The sequence below is a fragment of the Lepisma saccharinum genome, chromosome 1 (genome assembly GCF_977018435.1).
Source record: "Lepisma saccharinum chromosome 1, izLepSacc3.1, whole genome shotgun sequence".
Taxonomy (NCBI): Eukaryota; Metazoa; Arthropoda; class Insecta; order Zygentoma; family Lepismatidae; genus Lepisma; species Lepisma saccharinum.
Window position 1 is genome coordinate 189346500 of NC_139229.1, and position 27022 is coordinate 189373521.

The following is a 27022-nucleotide window of genomic DNA, read 5'->3' on the forward strand; positions in this document are numbered from 1 at the left end:
GACACGGAATTTACGGGTGCATGGGGAACCATGTCTCGGGATCGAAATGATGGATCAAAGTCTCATCCATGGTTACATATTGCCCATAAAACGTTTCTGGATTACGGGTTATCCTGGCCAAAAGTTCTTGGGAACAAACCATTCGTTGTCTCTTCTGATCCACAGACAACATTCGTGGCACCCATCTTGCCGATATTTTTTTCATGTGTGAAGCATCGACCAAAATTGACTGGACTGTGCCATATGACAACTTAGTATCCTCTACTATTTTGCGTATAGTCACTCTCCGATCAGCCATAACAATGTCATGGATCTTGTTGACGTTTTCCTCTCTAGTCACTGCATGGGCGACCGGGACGTGGTGCGTCCTCTCATGACACTGCCAAGCTGGAATTCACGACACCATCTCTTCACAGTTGAATATGAAGGGGAAGAGTCACCTAACGTATTCACCAAATCTTCATAAATTTGCTTTGTGTTTAGTTGTTTTTTTTCAGAAGATACTTTATCACTGCGCGGTACTCAGAAGGCTCCATTTTCAGAAAATGTCACAACGCTTTCTTCGCAAACCTGTAATTAGAAAAGCAAGTGGTTTAGAAACTTGAAATAATGCATGTAAACTTACTAAAGACCACCACACAACATATTAAATTTCCAAGGTTGGATCTTCTTTCTAAGTGCTTCAGGGCGAAGACTTATTGATCTGCCCTCGTATGTTCTCCATTTGTTGCCGTGGTGTATGAGGCACCCAAAAGTCAACCTCATTTCCATGTACTACATCCCGGTAACTGCAATGTTGCAGGCACTGAGACTCTGGCATCTGGACTCACAGCCAGTATAATCCTCTGTGTGTCGTCCATATACACTGGCGTACGCAGAGGGAGGGGGGGGATGGGACTACAGCCCCTCCCGAAATTTTGAGAAAATCAATATTTTCAGATGAAGGCAGTAAAGAACTCGATAAAAACAAAATTGATAACTGAACCCTGTCGTGTACCGACTGATCATCTACGCGATTCCAAAAATCAGCCTATTGGTCCTGTTCTATTTAAGCCGGGGGAAAACGTACTAGTGGAACGTTGCAAGAAGTAGTTCAGCCATGATTCCAAATACACTATTGGCGAAATTGTGAAATTGATGGGCCGGAAGATGGCAAAAGTAATTGTCGACAATTACGTGGTTGTTATTCATCTTTCGAAGACCAAGAGATATCCCGCTAAGGTTGGGAAAGACACCGTTTTTCAAGATCAGAGTCTCTCTCGCGGCAACAACCCGGTCCTAGTTAGAGAGGAGGACTATCTCCCAGTACCTACTGCCTCCAAATGCGACAAACAACAATCAGCCGATTAGAAGATTTCAGACACCAAGCCGACCGCCTGACCACTATGGGCAAACTCCGTGAAATAGGAGTCTCTTCTGCTAAAGGGGGGAGAGTGTCGAGTACCGACTGATCATCTACGCCAGACCTGATTTGCATCATCAGTGTGCGCCAAACCTTATCATTATGTGATGTTTAACGCCAGTGTGTTATCTAGTTTCCATCATATATGACTCAAAATCTATATCGTCCTTCGTGACAAGACGTCTAGCGTCTATACCATAATGTAAGTTCTTTATACAAATTGTGTTATACGAGTATTGTTGTAAATTATACACTTTTGCTTGTGTCTAAACTTTAGTCGTATTCTTTACTCCATACTCCGGAATATCGAAGAATCCAAAGAACCCAAACTCAACAACCCCCCTCCTTAAAATTACAATTTTTGTATTCGCAAAACTTTTAAAATGAGGATTAAAAATGGTAATCATGAAATACTTTCTCCCGTCCCAAGACGAAGCTGTGTGATATCCACCTGTATAATTCCAGCCCCCTCCGAAATAAAATCCTGCGTACGCCAGTGTCCATATATGTTGGGCATGTACCTTAATCCATTTAAACTTATCACCATTCATCCCCATCTTTGCGATTAGCCAAAATGTGTCCATTTAAGCCTGTTACTCTTTCATTTTCTTCAGCTGTCGTTACCATATTGTTCTTTCTATTACCCTCCCCCCAACTTACCACCTTAAATTTATCTTTAATTTTTAATTTGTTACATGATCCTTTCTATTTTTTTTCCTTGATGGTGCTAAGGATCACATTTCTACAACCATTATCATGCTCCAATACTTTGTGGTTAAGGCCCATGTTTCTCATGCATAACTTACAATGGGTACACAACATAGGGTGACCAACTTTCGACCATGAATATAAGGAAGATTTCCTACTTTCGGCATTGAATTCATGGGAGATTTAGTCGTGACAAGTTTGTGCATTTTAACGCTTCGGCGTCATTCCATGGAATGGATAATATTAAATAAAATAATTTACATTTTATATAATATATAGGTCATAAATGAAAATAAGAATCGACATGTTTCTTAGTCCTAAGCTACATGTATTTGCCATTGATGCTGCTGAAACAAGCATCAATCAACTACTGCAAGATCTGGTGTCACTTCTGCCCGCCGAAGGCTAAATACAAGTTCTTGCAGTCGACTTGAAGTTTTGTATGCAGTCGAACTCTAATTATATCGAAATGAATTTAAATACATTTTGCGATCTTCATTGTTAATGAAATATACGGGAAAAATAGAATGTCAATACGGGAGCCGGGAGAATCCAAAAAAACTAACTCTTAATACGGGAGTTCCCGGGAAATACGGGAGAGTTGGTCACACTAACACAACACGTCTTGCAAATTAATATCTTTACTCTTGATTGTATATCGTGTTTAAAATAGGTTAGTAGCACAGAACTGGCGAGAAAAGGAGTTCATTGTAAGCATTTAGGAAGAATTGCAGAAACCATGTCTTATATAATAGGCGATTCTTCAGTGATGGCCAATTCAATACAATGTTCAAAATTATTGGTCGCAAAATGCGATGCGACTGAATTTTTATTTTAGTGCCTAACTGGATCTATCGTGTTGCATTTTTTGGCGTGTATGAAATTTCTGAACCTTATAAATGTAATGAAGGAAGTTCCTAAATTTTCATTTATATATTTTTTTCTTGGTCAATCCGTTATAGAGTTCACTAACTTAGTCACAACGACGCGTATGAGTGTTAATTAACGTCTCAAACTCATGAGAGAATAGCCACAATGAATGACTCTAAGGTTTTGAATTCAAGACCCCTGTTTTTGCAATATCAATAAGTTAGCAGCATTGAAGTGTGACATGCAGACATATTTTCGAAGCGTAGTGTTGACCAAAGACTTGAGAAGAAACATTTCAGTGCGAATATAAGGGAATATTTAAAAATATATTTAGGTTGTATATTAAGTGTATTCTTATTTCAGTTTTACCTTATAAGAAAATTTTCATGTGTATAAATTCTTTATAATTTTTCTTGTATTAAATAACACATGCGCTCACTCGGAGCCAGAATTTCAGTTTGTTTTCGAACTGGTTATCTTTTTTTAAGTTACCAAGAATGTCAACTTCAGAGCATGAAATTATAAATTTTGTTTTAGGTTGCATGTAAAGCCTCATATAAATTATGTAATTTGGTAGTCAAAGAATAGGTGCTTTAGACATCTGATGTGTGTCTCTTGTTTTCATTTCAATAAACGTGTATACGTACATGTGTTCTCTTGTAAAGTGAATGGCACGGTATGCCAGAGACCAGGGTTCGAGACCTGGTCTAGTCTGTATTTTTTGCTGAAATTTCTACACAACCTGATTGATACTGCAACGCTCGCTAGTGGTTTTTCTCTCGTGAATTTCAAGTGTTTATTTACACTTCAGAAGGGACAACTAACAAATAAAAGGACCAGATTTTGTTCAACACAACCACCCTCGGCATTTGCATAAAATCTCGGACCTAACTGAACCCGAAGGTTTATTGCTGCAAACATGTATTTCATCTTGGCATTGGCCCGAAAGATAAAATTGCAATCGGATAGTTTCGAATTTTGAATCTCTTCAGTAAAAGTCTGTAGGATTCTCAACATACATCCTTCGTCAATTGGCAGAGATAATGTTCGTTCACAGACGTGCCATTTGAGTTGTGGGATTTCAAGTCGATTGTCTACCTTATATGAACATTTCGATTGCTTTCAACTCTGTCATAAGTGCTCATGCTTCTTCTTCAGGTACACGATTTGAATATGTTGGATGTGAAAGGTTATTTTGTTCGCGAAACTTCAAACCACGCGATAAATTATGAAATTAAAGAGGACAATCTGCATTTTTCTTTCCCATTGTTGAAGCTGTTATCTTGTCGTGGTTTGCCTCACTTGGGATTAGAAGAGCCAAGTAATTTGGAATTTCACGGGTGATTTGTGTAGCCCAGCTAGTGGTTATTTAGTCAAGATGAAGTGAAATATTGCCAATTGCGACGAAGAGGCGGAGATCGCTTTTCTCTTTTATCCGTCTGCTTGGACCGTTTTCGGAAATAGATAAAAGCTGGTCGAATTATGGTTATTGGCGTGAAGGTTGATGAAGAGGAAGTTCCTAAATTTTAAGGAATCTTTCTTGATGACGTAATACGTGAGGAATTCTCGCATTGTTTCTTGTGCAGTGCAAGAGCTTGAATACAAATTCATTGTAGTGTGTGAGGTCACAACGAATGTAGTGGGTTGCATTTGATCAGTACGTTTTTAACCAACATGTGTCGCATCGTTTGTGGGTACTGTGTGAAAGCGCCCTTGTACCAGCGGCTATGCCTGCATATCATCTCGAGTCTTTGAAACCAAGTTATTGAGTGGAAGCTCCGTTGTCTCAAAACACATTTTGATGACTTTCCGTCATTTTTATTAGCATCTGTAGCCGTTGCCTGCCCGACATTGAAAAATGGATATACCCTATCCCGTGAAAAATGGATATACAATATCCCGTTAATATCTGGAGCAAGGCAGCGCACAAAGGCATAGAAGGGGAGAGAGCGAATGGGCGGAGCTGAAGCAGTACACTCTGCTGCAAATGCTGGTAACTGCAGTCGCTTTCCCCCCACTCCGCAGTCCCGTTCCCTCACTCGCATTCACTGGTCGAGCCGTCTCGCGTCACTACTTACGCAGAGACTTGTTTTCGTTAGCTCGCTCCAGAGATTCCCGGGATAGATTACAGTTATCAAGATTCGAACCTAAGAGAACTTTCAGACCGAAGCGACACATGTCGCATCTAGGCTGTAGTAAAGTATTCACTACGCATATGCTACAAACACACCACGAGGCGATACGCTGTTGAGAAAACGGCTCAGTCCGAGCGACATGCAAGCGACAAGCGACACGCGTAGCTTGTCACTTTCGTACGAAAAGTTGTATTTATTTGTGAAGTTTGGTTTCCAAGTGATGGGTAGCGTTTCGTTTGTCGCGTCTGTCTGATAGCTCGGGTTGTGAGCGTTAAAAAGGGAAGGATTTTTTTTTTATTTATTTTTTTTCCAAGACACCTCGCACGAACGCCCATTGTGCTGATTACAGACACTGTTATTTATAATGAACATCTCGGTGGCCTTTGTGACGTACGTTTAACTCATTCCTGAACAAATGAATTGATTAGAATTCCGGATTTGGTTTCTTATTTGTGTTAATTGAACTCCCGTGTTGCCGAATGGTTAGCCACGTATTCGATCTCGACCCAACATTGTGAGACCAGTTTTGAACCAGCTTGAAACAAATAGTAGTGTACTCCGTTCTCTAAAGCCCGAAAACAGCGGCGATGGCACTCGATGCGCTAGCAACGCGTCACCCGGCGAAAAGCCGCTTGGTTGTTGTGGCGTTGTTTAGGTATTTGTGCCAATCCAACTTCATCATCTAGGCATGTCTTGTTAATGCAATTTCGAAATTCATTGTGGAAATTTACCGTTGTTTTTTTGTGAGATGTACCTAATGATTGTGTTGCCATTTGTATTCAAGACATTTAGCTTACTAATCAAACGCATAAGACTACCAAACCTGTTTGAAAAGCACGTAGAAACCTGAATTGATAATTTGTTTTTTACACAGTTTTCTCTTGTGTATTTGCAGCTCCTCTATGGGCCGGAGCCAGACATCACATACGGCTTTCCAGTACAGAAAGTCAAGCGGCTGAGTCAGATCATCACTCCATCATCCAGGATACTGAGAAAGCAACAGGTAAGAACATGCCAGAAACATACATTGTTTCATAGTGATATAACCAATGACAGGGTAACTACTCCCTTCTAAGAGTCAATTACATTTTGCCAATCCATTTCTATTCTACACTTTTCCTCCAATTTTGAATCTTCTTGTATCCTATGTGCCTTTTAACACAGTCAATCCATCCTGTCTTGAGTCTTCCTTCTGATCTCGTAGCAATAGGTTTCCTGTTGTATATTTGCTTTACTATTCTTTCTTCGGACATCCTTTCAATATTGCCCAGCCAATTCGACCTGCGAGCTTTGATATCTTCTATTTACTGTATAATATATAAATGGGTGTATATGTGTGTGTGTGTGTGTTTGTTCCAGCATAATTCTCGAACGCCTGGAGCGATTTCAACCAAACTTGGTACACATATGACTTGCAATCTGGATAGAAATACTGTGGGGGTAAGACACCCCTAGGGGTGTGGTTGGGAGGGGGTGACATGTGAAAATAATCGAAAACTACCGATATTAGTGTGGAATAAATAGTTTTCTGGGTCGCTAAGATGAATAGTGACACTCCCAATGCCGTTCAACTCCACGTTCATCACCTATCGGGATGGGGGGGGGGGGAGGGTGTGAAAAATAAAATTTAAAAAATGACCTACATTAGTGTCGAATCCATAGTTTTCGGAGTCTGTAAGCTAATTGGTGACATTCACGATGACCAAACTTGGTACACATATGACTTACAATCTGGAAAGAAATACTGTGCGGGTAAGACATCCCTGGAGCCACGGGTGGGAGTGGGAAGGGGTGACATGCAAAAATAATCGAAAACGACCGATATTATTGTGGAATCCATAGTTGTCGGGGTTGTTAAGATGAATAGTGACACTCCCAAAGCCGTACAACTCCAAGACACCCCTGGCACCCCTAGGGGTTTGGGTGGGAAGGGGTGACATGTAAAACGACCGATATTTGTGTGGAATCCATAGTTTTCGGGGTTGTTAAGATGAATAGTGACTCTCCCAATGCCGTTCAACTCCAAGACACCCCTGACTCCCCTAGGGGTTGGGGTGGGAAGGGTATGACATGTAAAACGACCGATATTAGTGTGGAATCCATAGTTTCCGGGGTCGCTACGATGAATAGTGACACTCCCAATGCCATTCAAGTCCCAAGGGACCCCTGGCACTCCTAGGCTGGGGGTGGGAAGGGGGTGACATGTAAAACGACCGATATTAGTGTGGAATCCATAGTTTTCGGGAGCGCTGAGATGAATGGTGATACTCCCAATGCCGTTCACTATAGTTAGAATTCATTATATTCCTGTCTAATAGAAGATTGGGATAATAAACACGCGGGCAATCAGCTAGTATCCAGCTCTACATTTATTTTTACTCGCCATATGTCATTAGACTATCTCGTTGGGCCATATACGCGTATTTTCCTTAATATCTTTCTTTCAAACATCATCAGTTTCCGAATTATATCTTCTTTGAGAACACAGGTTTCACAACCATTTATAACTATAGGTTTTATTATGGATTGATATAATTTTAATTTTACTTTCCTGGAAACTAATTTATAATGGAATATAATTTTATTTGCACAGTATGCTGGATATTTATAATAGGAATTTTAAAATCAACCATTGAGGACAATTTGAGGTTCTCAAGCCCTCTAGCTACTCCCTTCCCCACCATCCTATACGTACACACCGCTCTTCATACCGATGCCCGTTTGCTGAGGCAACGAACAAAGTAAGAAAAAAAAAAGCTAGGTGCGAAGACGAAGTCAGATGAACCAGAAGACCGATCGGATGATTGTCATTAGAGCAAGTCGTGCTTGATGGTGTGCAGGAAGCATCTCGAAGGGAATCCTAACTGTACATTGCTGGCTCCTTCGACCCTTTGCTTTTGTCGTGATGGCCTCGAGCTTGCCTGACCCGGGAACGCCCTTGGATGTACTCTTTCGTTCTCGCAAGACAAACACGCGTTCCCCCCTGCGTGGTGTTCATTAACGACGAAAACGTTAAGCAGTCAAGTTCAAAGACTCTGGTGCACCAGAACCTCAACAATGCGACATTGAGTCGTGGAGTAATGAGGAAGTAGTTTAAAGTGTACCGTACCAAGAAATTACGGGGGTATCGTGTAAATTGAAGATTTCGTGGAAGGGAGATTAACAGAAGAAAGACATGTTTCTCGCTACCTCATAAACTTTGTTTATGTATTAGACAATACTTCTCCTTTTCTTCTATTTCAAAATTAATCATCGTGAAAATGAGCTTGTGGTATTAACAGAATGAGAGACGAAAATGGAAGAACATTTTAAGAAAGGTAGGTCTTCGAGTGTTCAAGGACATAACCGTGTAATCAAAGACTTCGTGTTTTGTTTCCTGAGAGTACATATTCCGTGGTTCGGATTCAATGTAAAACAATAAGTGCACTCTCGATTGCCTTTTGCATAAGAAAGCCACAGTGTGTTTATATATCGTCAGTATTAGCTACCTATACAACCATGGACGTCTGCAGGATTTTTTCCAGGGAGGGGCAAGCAAGGTAGAGTAAGGTGGGGTAAGACTGCGCGGCGGGTAAGACTGCGCACCGGTTTTTCGAGGTGAAAATCACACACAGTTGGCACCACTGCACCACCGTTACTTCGTCCAAGATGGTAGCTAGCTGTGGACAGTGGTGAAGATACGTTTGAAATTCGTTGTGCTGAGAGAGGTAAGTGAAAAGATTTTGAGGGTGTTTGCTATTTATTTTGGTACTTCGTGTTTTGAGTACTACGTCACTGTGAATGTATACAATATTACGATTTTCATGGATAGAAAAAGCTGTGTTAATGCCGAGCCCACCTGTGTATTAGTTTCCATTGCTTTGTGCAATGGCTGGGCAGCATCACGTGATTTGTTCAGGAAAGCAGCACGGGGCAAGACTGCGCACGTGCACAATTTTACCACACAAGTGTGTGGCTTGCAGGTGCAAGTGTGTGGCTTGCAAGGCCCATCCATTAGATCATTTTTTGGTCCACTGAAGTCGTTTCATTCATCTGAGTGTGATAAGTGGATGAGTAACCATCCGGGTCGCCCAATCACAGTTTTCCAAGTGGTATCCATTTTTTCAAAGGAATATGGGAAGGCAGCTACAGTTGGGAATGCCATGAATGGCTTTGAAGTGACTGAATTATGCCCATTCAATCAAGACATCTTCACTGAGGACGAGTTTCTTCCCTCTACTGTGACAAATGTATCAGCTCCAACTCCATTTGAGCAGCCTTCAACAAGTGGGGTTAACAATACTGGATCATACGGGCACATTTCCGTTAACCAGATATCACCACTTCCACGTGCAGAGCATATTCAGCACCGCCGACGAAAGGGAAGGCAGTCTCAGGTGTTAACTGGATCTCCATTCAAAGTCAACTTGGAAGCCTCGTTGGCTGAGAAGAGTAAGAAGAAAGTTCAGGGGAAACAGAAACGGAACAATGTTTTTTGAAGAAGATGTAGCAAGCAGAAAACGCCAGAAGAAAGAGTACAATTGCCCAGGTTGTAATGAGAAGTACAGCGATCCTCCAGTAGAGGATTGGATCCAGTGTTCCACATGTGACGAGTGGTGGCATGAAAATTGCACCTCGTATGAAACAGGAACCTTTATTTGTGATTTGTGTTAGCGATTCCTAACCCAAGTGCAGGACGGGATTCACTATGCCTACTGTTAGAATGACACGAGAAATGTATCCCATATGATAGAAGAACTTTTTTAGGTGATTTGTGTTTCTTTTTATACAAATGTGACTCTGAGTAGAAAGTGCGCATTCTTACCCCAACTCGATCGCAGTCTTACCCCGCGGCGCGGGTAAGACTGCGCATTTGCATGGTCACGGTTTTGTAATTGTTTCATGCAGAAATATTGTTCATTCAGCTTTCGGAAATTTACTGTGAGTCAGCAAAGGATAGTGAAATGTGTATTGCATTTTTCATGTGTGTCTGTAGTTTCATAGCTTGAATATAAAATTATGAACTCAAACTGCGCAGTCTTGCCCCACCTTACTCTAATTTTTTTCCAGGGGGATAAAGGAGGCATATTTTTTCCAATAATAGTGATGCCCCCTTAAAAACACTATTTCTTCAACGAATTTATAATAATTAACATAAATTACTGTGACAAATGAAATTATGTGTGAAATATATAATTTTTAGGTAGACATTCATTTTCCAGGGGACCCGTGCCCCCCCCCCCCCTTGCCCCCCTTCCGGACGTCCATGTATACAGCCATCCTTGAGCAACGGCAATTCATTGATAAGGACCTGTGAGATGATCAAAGCAGTTTTCCATTCGTAACTTTGAGAACATGAATTTATATGCAGAAAACCTTGATTGAAATGATTGGTTTGGAACATGAATTTATATGCAGAAAACCTTGATTGAAATGATTGGTTTGGTTTATTTTACTTCGCTTTTCTGCCACTTTAAGCTAATCACAAAGATGAGGATGATAATGTGATGAAATTGATGAATGGACACACTATAAAGAACACCCGTGCCCAGGCCAGAATACGAACCTGGGACCTCTGGTGTCGTAGCGCGCTGTGTCAACCACTCCCGACAGGGAAGTCGGCTTGATTCGAGTGAATATGTATTAATGTATGCATGCATGCATGCATGTGTGTGTGTGTGTCTGATATTCGCAACACTCAGGAGGCATAGAGTTGGTCGAAACTGAAGAAAACAATCACGATGATTAATCTTTATTCTTGAGATTAACGTGCGTACTGGTGACCAGAGGAGTTAGAAACAAAGGTATGCTTGAACGTATAGAGGAAGTTTAGTTTATTTATCGACAATAGGAAGTAGCCACATGTACAGCTTGACCAAGAAGAGACAAACCCTCTGAGACTGTAGTCGATTTTTCAATCGTACAAGCGGATGGCGCGTGATCGATGAAGTTAGATGTTTACAATGTAATCGTGCCCATGCGTTGCCAAAATGTGCAACGTTCATCGGCACATTCTCTTCACCTTTATTCAGCGCCAAGCGTTTGTACCATCGTGAAGGAGTAAACCGCACATTTTGAAAGTAGGGACGTAATAGTAGTACTTTACGTTGTTGTAGTTTTGGACAAGGAAACAGGGGAGGAAAGGTATACATATGGCAACACGGAGTAAAGGGAAGCGAGAGGATAAAGCAAACGATCATCCATTGTAATTCGCGAGTTGGGCGGTTTTTTTCACATCTTGGTTGGGGCTTCAGTTGGACTTTCGGGTGGGTGTGCTATTTTGCACCCGTCGCATTTTACGGGGCCCAGCCCCCTTACCATAATTAAAATAAACGCGTGTCTGATTACTAAAATATCCTTACCTGGGTTAAAAGCTGAGGCTGTAAAGGGGCATTCAGCATACGAGTATATAAGGACAAAACCCAGGACAACACACACACACAAAGCCCTATAGAGAATTTAAACTTGTCGTAGGTCCAGAGGCTAGAGCCTCGTTGGCCTGCAAGAAGCAGTTACCGGAGTGTACTACGTGGAAGTGAGGTTGACATTTGGGTGCCTTACCGGAAGGTCACCCTTTACACGCCAGATAGTATATGTGTGCTCAGTGGCGTATCCTGGATTTTCATAAAGTGCATGCTGTACACAATTTTTTAGAACATATATATTATGGAATGAGGGACAGCATTATACGTATTCAGTAGTTGACAATTTGCACATTAACATTACTAAATATTGCATAGCATATAAAGTAATGTAATATGGATAATAAAAGATTAAAACTCACCAGGTTTGATGTCTCATGTGAAAGTCTTCATAAAATTATAAAATCACTTGATATTTATAAACAGTTTATATTTACATTGGAGATTCACAATTTAGTTTTGTTTGGCTTATGCAAATAACATTATAGTAGAGGCCTAAATTACAATCAGAGATTCAGGAACACTAGACCAGACTTAATTAAAATTATTTAAATGTAAATTCTGCTCTTCTGTTTTGAGTATTAAATTCCCTTATAACATCCTCGTAAAATGAGGGCAATGCTTTAATTTTCAGAAGCAGCTCTTTTTCAGTGAATAATATACCAAGCGCACTTAATATTTCTTGCAATTGGGTTGCTTTAATATAATTATTAATTCTTAATGCTGAAAAAGATCGTTCCATTGATGCAGTTGAAGTTGGTATTGACAAAATGAGTGTAGCCAACTTGTAAGTTTCACTCATAAAGTTATGAATATTGTTCGTGTTCATATATGGTACTAGTGCATGTACAGGTTTATTTTCAAACTTGGGGGAAGAATAGAGAGCAATCAACTCATTCTTTAGCTTTACAAAGTCAAATAATTTGCTGTATGGACTGACGTTAAGTTTGTTTAACAAATTTTCAGGAAAACTAGATTTGTATGAGGGAAATTTCTCTTCATTAGGAAGGGTCATGAATTCGAGCTTAGCAAGAGAACCAAACCTTTCGGATATTTGATTGGATATGTTATCTACAATCTCATAGTACAATCGCTCCATTTCACATTTGTCAATACATCCTCTTTCTATGAAATTCATTTGTCTCTTGTATATTGACCTTTTCCCATACTGTTTCAAAATCACTTCGTTGTGAAGTAAGCAGAAGATGAAATTTTGCAATTTCTTTATCACAGTAAGCAATATCAAGGGTTTTCTTTTGTAATATCTCAAAGTGTGTGTCTGAGTTGGAAAATATCCTTGAAAAACCTCAAGAAGAAAACAACTCTTATATTCAAACAGAAATTTAATGAACCCATGAGCCTGTCATACACATAAGGGGTCCCAATCATCACAATTCTCTATAATGTCTTCAAAATACATAGCCAACTCATTTCTCATTTCTTGCACTGTGTTAACAAGTCTTGAACGAAAGTTCCATCGTGGAGGTGCAGCTCTGGGGATCTTTTTTTCTATGAATTTCTTAAGTGCACGAGTCCTTTTTGAAAAAAATACAGATATGCCAAGTAGCGTTTTAAAAAATATACGGCAATCTTTAATGGAACAAACAGACTGTTGTAAAACCAAATTTAAGACATGGCTGTAACAATGGGTGAAAGTAGCCTGTGGATATTTTTCCTGCACTCGCTTTTGTAGTCCGCTTATTTGTCCTGCCATAACTGCTGCTCCATCTACGTCTGACCAACCAATTTTGATTCAAAATTAAAATCTCTTGAAAATTTGACAGTGCTTCAGCAGAGCGATCTGCACTTACATCAGAAAATCCTATGAATATTTCTTGTGGCTCCCCTTTATCATTTACATATGTATCTGAGGCACGTAGATAACTGTGATTTATTAACTAAGTCTGTTGTTTCATCTAGAAGGATTGAAACAAATTGAGTAGTTGCTATTTCTTTTTTCATGGTACTAATGAGAACTTTTGAAATGCAATTTATAAGATCATTCTGAATAGTAGGGGATGTCCCACGGAAAACTGTATTTTCTTTCAGGTGATTAGCAAGCATAATAACATCATATTCACTAAGAAAATTAATCAATTCAATGTAATTTCCTCTATTTATGGAATCGGTAGACTAATCGTGGCCTCTAAATGGCAGCTCTTGTGTTCCTAAGAAACATACACAGTCTATCATTCTTTTCAAAACTTCCCTGTGTCTTATCATTCTTTTCAAAACTTCCCTGTTTTTTGTTACGGCCTCATTATGAAGCTTTACAGATATTTTCATTTGTTGATTTATCTGAAGATCTATTCTTGTTCGCCCAAATGTCGAAAGCTCTAAACTTGCTCTAATATGACCGAAAGATTTTTCATGTCTTGAAATAGAAACCGATAGTACGTTTAAATTGCTAAATCCATCCTTAGTCCACACACTTGTTCTATCAACACCAAACAATAGACAAGGCCAACAGAACAACCTCTCTGTAACATCACAACCTGCTAACCAGCTAGTTTTCTTGTATTGCGCAGTTTGAAAATGTCTTGCATACTCCTGTTTCGTATCCTTATGATTACTACACAGGCGGGTTAAAGAAGGGCAAGGTCTATAATTTTTAACCATTTCTTGTTTTTCCAAGAAAGAGCGAAAGTTGAATGGTTTTTTGATTAGGTCCTGTATCACACCCTTTATTTCATTTCCTGTCATTTTTTAAATATTTCGGGGAAAATACTGCACTAAGTCATGTGGAACTTTGAAAGGGGCCCAGAAATAAAAATAAACCAAACTTTAAACTATATGTGATTGCATTGCACTGTACCTCCAAGGAGAAAAATCAATCGCTGCCACGGCTCTTTGTTCAACGAAACCAGCACACACTTCTCCGTAGCTGTCACCTCACAGCATGAAGCCAAAGCGATATTCACGCATTGTGAAGGGGAAGAAGCGGAAAGGGGAGGGAAGAAGCACGGGAGCAGCGCTTCCTTCGCTGATGCGGTACATCGGACAGCTTGCTCTGCGACGACATTAATGAGCATTTCTACATTCTAATTTCTTCATATAGGAGAAGTATTTATTTTACACGAGAGCGCTCAACTAAGCATATATTACATTTCTTGGATCTGAAGTGAAATAAATTAATAATTATTTTCCTACAATTGACGCATGCATCGCATGCGCCCAGAAGACGCCTCTGGGTGTGCTTCACCTACGTCACAATCTGTTGAATTGTTGTTTCGAGCAGCCATGATTGAGGGCAGTTCTTGTAAGCATACGGAATTCAAGCGGGCGGGCGGGAGATACTAACACCCTACATTTGTGCAGTTGGTGCAGATGTAACGAACGCTACGTGGTGGATATTTCCTTGCAATAAAATTGACAGCAAACATGGCGGCTTTGCGCATTCTGACGTCACATGAAACCCACCTTTAGATATGTCCAAACCTTATTGGTAAATAGTAGGTACTCATGGGCCACATTTCCATATCTTCTGCTTATGCAAAAGAGCTTCACGATACGTTAATTTTTGAATCAGAAATTTCAGTAAGTGTATTTGCCCACCACGCTACTGGAAGAGAACTATTGAGGGGGAGTTGGGTTCAAACGCAATAAATCATGAATCTGCGTTGTTCCATTTGGTGTGTGTCTCCGGGTGTTGCGGAGATTCCAGTGAAGAAATGCTCTCTTCCGGAACCTTCGTTTCCACCACGAGGGGAAGGGGAGAGGAAATGTTGACAGCCTCTCCCCAGGAACTTTTCAAATTGTAAATGAAATTTACTTTCCAAAGTAGGGGTTCATTTACACCACTCTGCATAAAGTAATCAAGTTAAGTGGCCCGGTTTTGCATGTGGAAGCTTGATGATGTCTGGGCGGGGGTTTTTAGAAGCTCCTGATTAGCTGATGCTCTTTTCGGCTTGGTGGGGAAAAAAACGAAGGCTGGCAGGAAGTTAATAAGGTGCTCTTTCGTTAAAAGGCTTCCGATTTTTTCCCGCCCTCCCCGACAACGTGTATTTAGGAAGATAAAAATTGTATCTAATCTTTGCAAACCTGCAAGGCTTGACGTTTTGCAACGGTTTTTTTTTTGGTTGTACTAGTACCGAGGCTGAGTTTAGCGTGGGTCGCCTTTTGATTTAGGGACGAGAACTGAAAAATTACATTGGAGTGCATTACAACTACTCTTATCCCCAAAATTAATGCCACTCCTTAAATTTAATCAATACGATCGATAAGACACTCGGAAATAAAAAGAAGAAACAAAATGTTTGTAACGTTGGTTATCAATAATCATGCATAGTGCGGAGAATATATAATCAGCCAGGAGACAACCTTGGAAATGATTGTCACTTGCAGTGACGTCATCAAAATGGCCGCTCAGTAGATTCTTTAAAATTGAATATCTCAAAACTACTGAACGCATTTTAATGAAAGAGGTATCATTTTAAAGCACAATGTTTTATGTGAAAGTTTGTTACACATTTTGCCGTAAATTCAATAGTTTTTGTTAAAAATGAAGTTTGAATTATGATTTTTTTTTCCATATTTCGTGTAATTTTGTCCCATCCATTTTCCAGTGCCATTTCCACACAACATTATATGTAGGCTCTATAAATTTGTTTTATAATTTTATACAACCTTATGATGATTCCACTAGCCAAAAATTATTCGAGGAAAGAACAAGAAACACCCTTTTGGACGTTTTCCTCGTCTTATTGATTTCAACCGAGTTGATCAGATTTCGACGTTTTTTGATTAATTTTTCGGTAAAAATCTGAGCATTTATGAAATGTTTTTCTCAAATTTTGATCACATTTCGAGTCGTCGTTCTTCGTTTTTCAGCAACAGTGCCATCGTTTCCGCAATTATTGCAAGGGGTTCAGCCATTGAATGATGTTGCCTACTATAGGCAAAATAGACACCAAAAGGAAAAGCTTTTTCACAAGTAAGAAGGTATTCAATTACTTCTCTGTTTTTAACTTGCAAATACATAAACAGTACATATTCATTTCCTCTTTCTTTGAGGTCAGTGCAACAAGAACAATAATAAAATAGTCTTGTAAAGAAACATGCTGTTGTATAATACTTTGGATAAGCTATTTCCCAATTTGATTATGAATGACACTTCGTATTGTTTATACTCTTTTTTGTACCATTACTCTAAAGATAAATAATATTCCAGCCTTTCAAAAATGAAATTAAAATTTTTCCATGGCAATGACAGGATCTAGCGGAAAATGTTTATTCGCATCCCAATTCTATTTATTGTTGATTGCTTTTGCTTTTCATGCTGTTATGAATTATTGTACTTAGTTAACACAAAAAATATTTTTACTTCATAAATAAAAATTGACATTTAGGAAAAATTGCATTTATACTTTACTACACCTTGCCAGGGACATCTAATGTTAATGATAAATAGCATGAATATAATTTTTTTATCTCGTATTTTTGAAAATTTTTCATTATAATTGGTGTGCCATATAATGTATACCTGGAATATGGGAGGGGGGAATTAGATACTCCACAAACTTAGTAACTATTGTTACAGAGCTGGGACTTTAAATTGTCCCTAAATCGTAGAATCACCCACATGCTCCAACGTCAGCACGATTCCATTAGATAGGACAGAGAACAAAATAGGACGAAGGTAGCGATTGACAATTCGCCTACATGGTAACAAGATATCGACTCACTCCTTGGGCATATTGTGGCAATTCTCTTTCGAAAGTATATTGCGGTGTGAATCCTCTTTCCAGGACAGGACGCTCTTTGATTGGCATATCGGTTCAGTTTATTTCTCCTCCTAATTGAATGCGTGGGTTGACTCATCTGCTCCGTAATGGATGTCTCTCCCTGTCCCCTTCGTGCAGGGACGGCCGAAGGGGAACTTCACAGTTCTGGTTTGTTGGTTGTAACACTTCGTGGTCTTCTCCCTTTCAACAATGTTAACTCCTGTTAATGGGCGAGTTTGCCGTGTACATATTCACCAAAGAAGCATCCTCAGAGGGTTGGTTTTTAACTTTCTAAAGTTTACTAAATTTCGTCTTTTTTAATAGCTTTTGTTCACAATTAACTTTACAAGCTCGCAGTATTTTCAAGTAACACACTTCCTCATTATTTTGAAGTACTAGAACGTAAAATGTTCATTTTGACATGCTGTACCCTGAAGTAGGGATCGTACCGAGACGAGACTCGACATTGTCTCGGTCTCTTCTCGAGTTGTAAGTATCGGTCTCGTTCATGGAGTCACCTCGAAATACGAGTATATGTTATGAACACCACACCGCACAAACTTTCATAGCGTATATACAGTGTGTTTCTTTGACCGTGTTTTTGACTTGTAGGGATGATAAGGGAACAAACGCAACAAAATGGGATAGGGAACCCTGGTCCGGAAATGCCCCAGTCAAAAGTTACAAGCCAAAACCTTCGGAGGGCAGGCAACCACGTACAACGCGGAGGGGAACCATAAAAAGAAAGGGGAAAGAATCACCGCTTATGCCCTGGAACATTTAGGGCCGCTTTTTCAATGTCAACTTTTTGGTTAGCCAACCACCAGTTGGAGTTCACCTTCAGTCTTAAACCAACAACGGGTTTTTCAATAAAAATAACCACGTTGACCTTTAGTTCGGCGCGTAACAATTATGAGTTTGCAATGCTGAGCGAAAAATTCGATCCCACTGCCATCTAGGTATTTGACTCGTGTGAAAACTTAGAACTACAAATAATGGACATGCGGTTGTTGAAATTCATTGTTTACATTAAAAATACAGAACATAATGTGCTACGTATTTCGTTCCTTCAAATAAATGCACATGAGGAGAAAACACTTACTGCACATTTGGCTTTTTTTCTTGAAACAGACAGACTTCACCAAACACAAAATGGTAATATGGTATAAATAGTTATTCTTTTTCTTACGGAACGAGAGATCAAGTACAAATAACTAGCTATGTAATAAGAAAACATAAGTTGACATTTGCACGTATATTATGAGTAAAATTTTATTCCCAGTTTATACACGTACCGTACCAAGACCATCTTGAGGTTCAGGCCGCAGCGCTCAGTCAAGACGTCATCATCTGGAGGCGATCGTCTTAACGTTGTAAACTTATTGTCGTATTTTTATTGTAGAGAATTAAGGTATATTTATTTCTTTTATGAACTTAAATTTTTACATTTACCCTCCCGACGAATATAGTTAGAAGAAAAAGGTAGAATATTGAATATTTACACCAACATTTTCATTCAGGAAGTCACTATGACCACCACAAAAATTCCTACCATAGCACTAAGAAAGAGTTGCGCGGAAAAAATAAACATTGTATTTCTTCAGAAAATATTATCCGGCATATTTGTCAGGTACAGTAAAACTCGTTACAACTTTTGCATGAACATTTGTATGTAAAAATCAATGGATTAAATCAAAACCCCGCATGTTAGGTTGACCGTAAACTTGCCAAGATACTTAATCAAATTAAATTTTATTTAACTTTACCCAAAATTAATCAACCAGATAATGTAGATATTCTGTATAGCTATACAATCTCAATACAAAAACTTAATTTATATAACCTTTTAACAAATGTGAAAGAAATTTGTACAAGGGCAATGTTACATTTCTGTGAATAAGAACTAATCCTAAATCACTTGCACATTGTAATTTCAACAGTTTTGACTTTATTGAACGAAAGATAATAAACAAATTGAATCTTTTCATTGTCGTTAGTAAGATCTGTGACCATAACTTAAGAGTTAAAAAAGAAAGCAGATTAATATTTCGATCTTAGCGTTCATTTGGAAAATAAACATTTGGAATATTTCCTCACACTGTGTTTACACTGTTAAAAAAATCGTGAAGAATGTTAGTGAATTATGAAACAATAAACATTATCAATATATTTAATAATCAAAATTACGAACATCGAAGGTTCACAAAAAACAAAAATAAAATAACAGTTCACTTGAAACAATTTTATAAAATTTACTACATTTGTAGTTCATATTAACATAACTAGGTAATAAATGCTTTTTTTGTAAAAACATTTGTGTTTGAAACATAAGTAATGTATTCTTGGATAATTTTACACACGAATATTTCATCGAAGTTCTTGTTACACATAGTACCCTTGTATTTGAATGCATAACATATCTTCCATTCGCCTCAGATTAGCCTAAAGAAGCATAACAGCGTGGTAAAATAAGAATGTCAGTGTACACATGTATCAATTTGGATCAGTTGTATAGCTTTCTCTCATTAAGCATATTTTGAAACTGAAAATTTGTGTAAATTATATGAATATGTTATCGAATGCTTGCATAACATTTAAACTAACAAACTGCTTTGGCAGACATAACGTAATATTTTAAACGTTAATTAAATCTTGAAACAAATTATTTTGCAATCATAAGCAACAACGCATCTTAACATTAATCTTAACGTTGTAATTCAGGGTAAATTATTTGATATTCCTTAAACAATTGTTGACAAATGATAAAACTTTACCGAATCTAATATAATCTTGAACTATTTCTGATATTTATTGATGAGTATAAAACCTTTGTTACTTAACTTGTATTTTTTCGTAGGGACCGAATCACATGGAATTGCCCTAAAAAAATTCTCATTTTCAGCAACATCTTGAAGAATTGTCAACGTTACTCTTACCTTTTTCATCATAATTGCCTCTGCAATTGAGCACACAACACTTGCACAATACCTTTTGTACATTTACGCATATTTACACGTCATGTAAACTTGAATACAGTTCTTAAATTTTCATTACAATTCCATATTCACTAAAAAGGTCCAACATTGATTCCCAAGAAGCAAATCGAACATGGCGGCTATGTCGCCTCCAGTTGCTGACGCTTAGTCACGTGACCAGAGCAAGCCATTAGGCTTTCAGATAGAGAAGGTAATGACCGTACCCGGGAGAACGTCGTATCACAGAGAAGTTAAATATTTTCATTCAACATTCAAACTTTGCAGCCAACTTTTACACAGTATCTCTACTCGACGATATTCCAAGTAACAATTTTTTATATATTTTTATTTTAAGATTGTGCAAAATAAAATATAATAGAATTAATATCTAAATCGTGATAAATGAACTATATTAAAAAAAAAACGATCTGCAGCAGGACTCGAACTCGCAACATAAAATGGATCTTCCACTACCAGCTACTGCCTTTATCCACTACACCAACTTGCCACTTGGAAACTGGCTTCACGATAGGATAGATGTCTTCGGTGCGTGTACACAAATCAAAGTCTGGGTACAATTTCCTTTGTTCTACCTGTTACTACGTACTTCATTTGAACTCTGCTAAGCACAGAAAGTTTATTTTGCACCAATGTAACTTTTTATTTAATTATTTCTCGTTCAATGTGCCTGAGAAATCTTCTGGTGAAGATCGATCTTCCGATGAGGCAGCCATGTTTGTTCGAAACTACCAGTCATCTCGCTGACCTCCGGATGAAGCACGGATCAAGTTCACAGCCACTTAACCTCAGTTGACCGCTGATGAAAAACCCAAAATTGCTGTAACCTCTAGTTATTTGCCCAATCCGAACTTTGATCGCACATTGAAAAACCGGCCCTTAACAGGTTTTACCGCCACGAATAACTGGACCAGTGTACACTGTGTTTCTGAGATACATCCCCCCCGAGTTACTGGAACATGTCCCATTTCTCATTCGTCAACGCATGTGGATTCAGCATGATGGAGCCCCAGCCCACTTTGTAGCTGGTGCTCGTGATATTCTGACGCAGACCTTCCCACAGGGGTGGATATTGAGAGGTGGACCTGTTGCTTGGCTGCCCGTTCGCCTGATCTGACTCCACTTGATTTTTTTTGTAGGGCCATGTCAAAAGTGTTGTCTACGAGACACCTGTGAGTAATGTAGCAATGTAGAGGAACTCTTGACAAGAAGGATTTTGTGGGCATCCCTACTTTCAAATACAGCGGCTCAAAAAGTATTCAACTCACCACAGGTCTCCATGGAAACATGTGCAACAAGCAGAAAAGGAACGAAGGTGGAAGTACATGTACACAGAAGTTTAGTGCATACTATTGAGGTACAAAGTACATAGAAAAGAAACACCTTTAGTAGTGGACAGAAGGAGTGTAGAAATACAAAAGACAAGATGCGTAATTGGAGCTCAAAAAAGTATTCAACTGAAATACGTACTTGCGGCATACAGTATTTAGTGTGTGACATCCTTAATACCTGCTTGGACCCCCTTTCGTCGTGATGATTTCCTGCAACCGTTGTGGGACTGATTTCACCAAGGTATCTGCTGTTTGTCGGATAATCTGCCCCCAGTCGTCCAACAAAACGCGCTTGAGTTCGTTTTTGTTGAAAATGTGGTGTTCTTGGATTCTTTCTTTGAAAATATGCCATACATTCTCGATAGCATGAATGTCTTGCGATTGGGGAGCTGTTTGAATCCAGCGTGGGGAGTTTTACAATAACCAGAGCTTCGTGTTGAGGGCTGAAAGTTTCGGGTCATTGTCCAGGGTGAACATGTACCCACCAATCATGCGCCCATCAGACGCCCATTGGCCCATTTGTAATTCTTTCTTGTTATATAATGTAATTAAATTTAAGCCTAGGGGCGTCAGATGGGCGCATGATTGCTTGGATATATAAGATCTGTGAACTAGATAAGATGAATCTCACAGCTACAACAAAATACGGTGGGGGATGGGTAATGGTGTAGGACTGTAAGAGTGCCAATCATGTTAGTAATTTGTAATTCATTGATGATACAATGGACCACACACGTTACATCAACATTTTGAAGGCGCACCTATTCAACTCAGTAAAGATTATCGGGTTTACTGGTGGCTACATGTTCACCCTGGACAATGACCAGAAACTTTCAGCCCTCAACACCAAGCTCTGGTTATTGTACAGTCATGGACACTTCTGGGTTGTAACAATTCCATTGTATGTTAATGGAATTGTTATAACCCAGAAGTGTCCGTGACTGTACAACTCCCAACGCTGGATGCAAACAGCTCCCCAATCGCAAGACATTAATCCTATCGAGAATGTATGGCATAATTTCCAAGAAATAATCCAAGAACACCACATTTTCAACAAACGACCTCAAGCGCGTTTTGTTGGACGAATGGGGTAGATTACTCGACAAAAGAAGTGACGAAGATTTCCGTGTTTCCTTGAGCAAAGATAAGGCGCCTGCTTGTAGCAAGCAAGCACCAACTGCTTCGATCAGTGAGTGACCTTCACTGCCAGAGTGACTCACGGCAGGCCTGCGCTCGTTCCAGGGTGCGTGTAAAACAGGTATTTTATTTCGTTCGTTCCATTCCACAGTTATATCAAGCTAACATTCTAATATTTTCGTAAAATATGTAGTAAACAAGTTGTATACATTATGGTCTTCCAGAGTGTTGTTGCCTGCTATTTACACACGGGAGATGGGGGTGTTGTAAACATTTCTGAACCCAAAGGTCGAGCACGAAGGAAAAGTTGTGTAAGCATTGGAGGTAATAACAAGGTAATAGAAGTTGAAGGAAATGCTGGAATAAATTATATCAGAAATTGAGTAAAAACAGTTCTCATCACACATAGGGCTATCGATTTATCTTATGATTTGTCAAGTAGTTGTTTTTAACTCTAGTTTTTCAAGGAGTTCTGGGGTGACAGCATGTGTGTTGCCTGAAGATGATTTGACAAAACCACCACTTCAGTGAACTTTATTGACAATAACTCTAATATCAGTAAAGAGTACATTTCCTTAGGAGTAGCTTTTGTGAAGAAACCAATTCTTGAATATTTTTCTGGGGGTCTCACGGCACCCAGCTGTTGTTTGTTTTGGCTGGGCTTGGGGTATGACTCACGCTGCTGTCAGTACTCAATCGTTCCCGAGAATCCAGCCAAACCTAAGCGACAATTTTGTTATTTGGGTTACATAGACAACAGGCTTTAAGAGGTTACGATGTCGTAGGTCTCGTGGCCCACAAACTACTTTCTCTGACTGTACAACGACTACTTATGTGAGAGGAGGGCCTTGAATCTTAAGGGGAAACGTAGACGACGTCAGTACATTACATTAGATGAGAGAATACAAAGAGCGTTTGCAGACTATGAAATGCATAGAGATCTTAAGCGCTTTTTGAGGAGAATGGCGTACGTTCAGAAATTAGAATGAAAATAATAAGATGTTGGTTCAACTACAAGAGAAACGACGCATTGCATTACCAGATTTCAAAGATTATTACATCCAGCTGTTAAACACGTCTACATTGACAAGGGATTGCAGTCTGCTCCTATGCTGACAAGGGATCTAAAAAATCCGTCATTGACAAAGGATAAATAAATACATCCAGCTTTTAAACACTCCACCTTCCATGATGCCAGTGTGAAGGAAAACTAATAAAGGTTTTCAAAAACACACCAGCTTCCATGATGCTGCCAGTCCTAAGCCTGGATAAAGTGTGAATGGAAGCTATTTACACTTTGTGTCGCAGATGACGGTGTCACAACTGTCATGGAATATATTTCCCACACAGTATCGCATATGACGGCAGAAATGCAAGTATCTCAACGACGGTGTCGCAAAAGTCGTGGATTCTCATTTCTGTGTAGTTTGTACCTCAGTAGTATGCACTAAACTTCCGTGCACATGTACTCCCATCTTCGTCCCTTTTCTGCTTGTTGTACAGGTTTCCATGTGAAGCCTGTGGTGAATTGAATACTTTTTTGAGTCACTGTATGTTGATTTGTTTGACGTATCGTTTTGACGCTACGAGTCCTCGAAAACTGAATTTTTATCCTGAATAGATATGCACCACTCAGCAGGTTCACAATTGCCACTTGTAATTAATGTAAACAAATAACATGACATCCATAAACAATCAAGTTAAGATTCGCAAGGTTATGTCCGAAGATGTCGCATAGTTAAGTAAATCCAGTTTAATTGTAACATTTTCAAAATCATCGAATCTCGAACGAGATAGAGATTCTCAGACAATGTCTCGGGCTCGTCTCGAGTTTACAGAGGTCTGGCCTCGTTCTCCTCCCGATTTTTAAGAGCCGATCTCTGTACCAACCCTAACATGAAGTTGACAACTACAAAATTTAAAGGTGACTGGTATCGAGATTGTAGAGGAACTTGAGATCATGGAAATTTGTTATCCAGTATGGTAGAACGAGACCGGAGTAAGAAATTCGTATTCATATATGAACATATGATATATATAATTGTGAACTTATGCAGACGCTGGGACCTCCCCGATGTCCCATCGGTAACATCGTCACCTTGTAAACAAGGGGCCCCGGGTTCGATACCCGATGGAGGCACGTAGTGGTTCGAATCTTACTTTAAACTGTAGGTCCAGTCCAAATTAGCTTATCTGTGCATAAAGTAGACTTAGAACAAGAACGCAATGTACAACGATGCCCAAGACAATAGGAGGCAATTTTTCCACTGCTATTTTAATTATTTTTACTTCTACCTTTTACAGTAAATTGTGTTGATGCTATACAATTGTATATCTCTCTTCAATTTTCGAGTTTCGTTTTAAGTCCGCTTTTATGCACAAATAGGCTGATTGAGACTTGACCTTCAGTTTAAAGTTGGATCCAACCACTATATGCCTCCACCGGGAATCGAATCCGGGAGTCCTTGATTACAAGGCGACGGCGTTACCAGTACATACTTCTGTCATATGAAATTGATGAAGGGAGACTTGCAAGGAAACACCAATGCCCAGACCAGGACTCAAGACTCGATTCTATACTCTTGTTTCCGGAATCTCTTGAGCAAGGCCGCGCATAATGGCAGAGAAGGGGAGCGAGCGAATGAGTGAAGCATAGCAGTGTGCGCTCTGCAAACGGCTGGTAGCTGCGGCTTTCATGCACTCACTTTCCCTCTCACTCGTTCATTGATCGAGTCCTCTTGAGCCACTGCTTGCGCACATACTTGTTTCTATCGCTTGCTTCAAGAGATTCCCGGGACAAAGTATAAGGTAGTGTGAGTCGACCGCTCAATGCTCTCTGCCACTGAGGCGGCTTTCGCTGTTACTGGCGCAGAGGTAGTCTTCAAGAATTTACTGGATATATAAACAAGGCGGTGGCAAATTTCCAACTTGGCCGTACAAAATCACAGAATAAATATTTTCTTTTGGCACACACAGGAATGTGCTATGATGGTAACTTAAGGGTGGGCCTCTCCGTTAGCGTTCGAACGTTGTCGCCTTGTAATCAAGGGAACCCGGGTTCGATTCTCGGTGGAGGTACATATTGTTTCCGGATCCCAGTCTCTATCTGTGCATAAAGTGGGACACACAGGAATGTACAGGCTCGACCAAGAGTCGGTAGAGTGATATCATGACCCTGGTTCGACTACGTGTCGAACCTTTGTTTTACCTCGAGTTGGGCAAGCTACTAAAAAGAAAAACACCGGGCTACAAGTACCGGTGCTGTGTTTCTAAAAGTAACACGTAACCTTTCTTTATCATTTAACTGTTTACAAGTATCAATCACATCGGTTTCCTTAGTGCTATTTTCTCAGTGTAAGGCCCGCTTTAGATGAAAGCATTTTCCTTGGCATTTTTCTTAACATTTATGCCATGACCAAAATGCTACCGTGTAAAGTGAGAAATGTCATGGCATTTCAGATGCCATAGCATATTTCATGGCATTTCTCAAGGTTAGAAACCGTAGAATTTTTCGTAGCATAACCAATCAGAAGCGACCTCTAGGTCACGAGTGCAGTTGTAATGGCGGCCGCGTGAGATGTAAACAACGTATCACTTCACACTTTTAAACGACGATAACTATTCAACCGAGAGGAATATCGCTTCGTATTAAATGGTTTTAGGTAGAGAAGAATGGTACTGATTAAATACATACTTTACAACGTTTACTGTACACGTATGGAAGAATATTTTAGCTTTTTCAATTGTAAACACCCTGCACTCGCCATAGACGGTGTAACTCGACGTACCTTTTGTGCTGTATATATTATACATTGTAATTGCAACAGCTAACGGAAATGTTCCATGAAATGCTTTGGTGTAAAGTACTATCTGTTATAAGATTTTAGAAGCATTTTCGTAGCATTTATGCTAGCAAAAATGTTAATGCAAATGCTTTCGTCTAAAGCCGGCTTAACTTAAGTATGAGACAACACAACAGAGCATATTTCGTCCGCGCAAATAAACCCTTCAGTTCTGAATTAAAGTAAAGTAAGACAACGTAACGAAGTACACATAATGTTACTAAAGCACACATATCGCAAAATGGATATATTCTGAGCAAGGTGCCTTATATTCTAACGAATATCTAGCTATCACAAGAAGTAGCAGCCAGATTTGATCGAGTCGACAAACGCATACCACTGCGCCGTCACGCAAAAGTTTGAGCGAAGAAAGTCCAACGCATCGATGCGTATGTTATGTTGACAGCTGCTTCACGCAATGCTCTCGAGGAGAGGGGAATCTCGCGCTTGAGATTTGCGAAATGTGGCCGGTGGCAAAAA

At 39.5% G+C, this 27022-nt stretch overlaps 1 protein-coding gene across 1 annotated transcript in view; it reads left to right on the top strand.

Annotated features, from left to right (window-relative positions):
• Trap1 (TNF receptor associated protein 1) overlaps positions 1-27022 on the top strand; it is a 220702-nt gene that overhangs the window by 30624 nt on the left and 163056 nt on the right. Inside the window, exon 2 of the mRNA XM_083109993.1 lies at positions 6011-6118. Within this exon, the coding sequence (XP_082966119.1) occupies positions 6011-6118 (108 nt within the window). The remainder of the gene's footprint in view (positions 1-6010; positions 6119-27022) is intronic.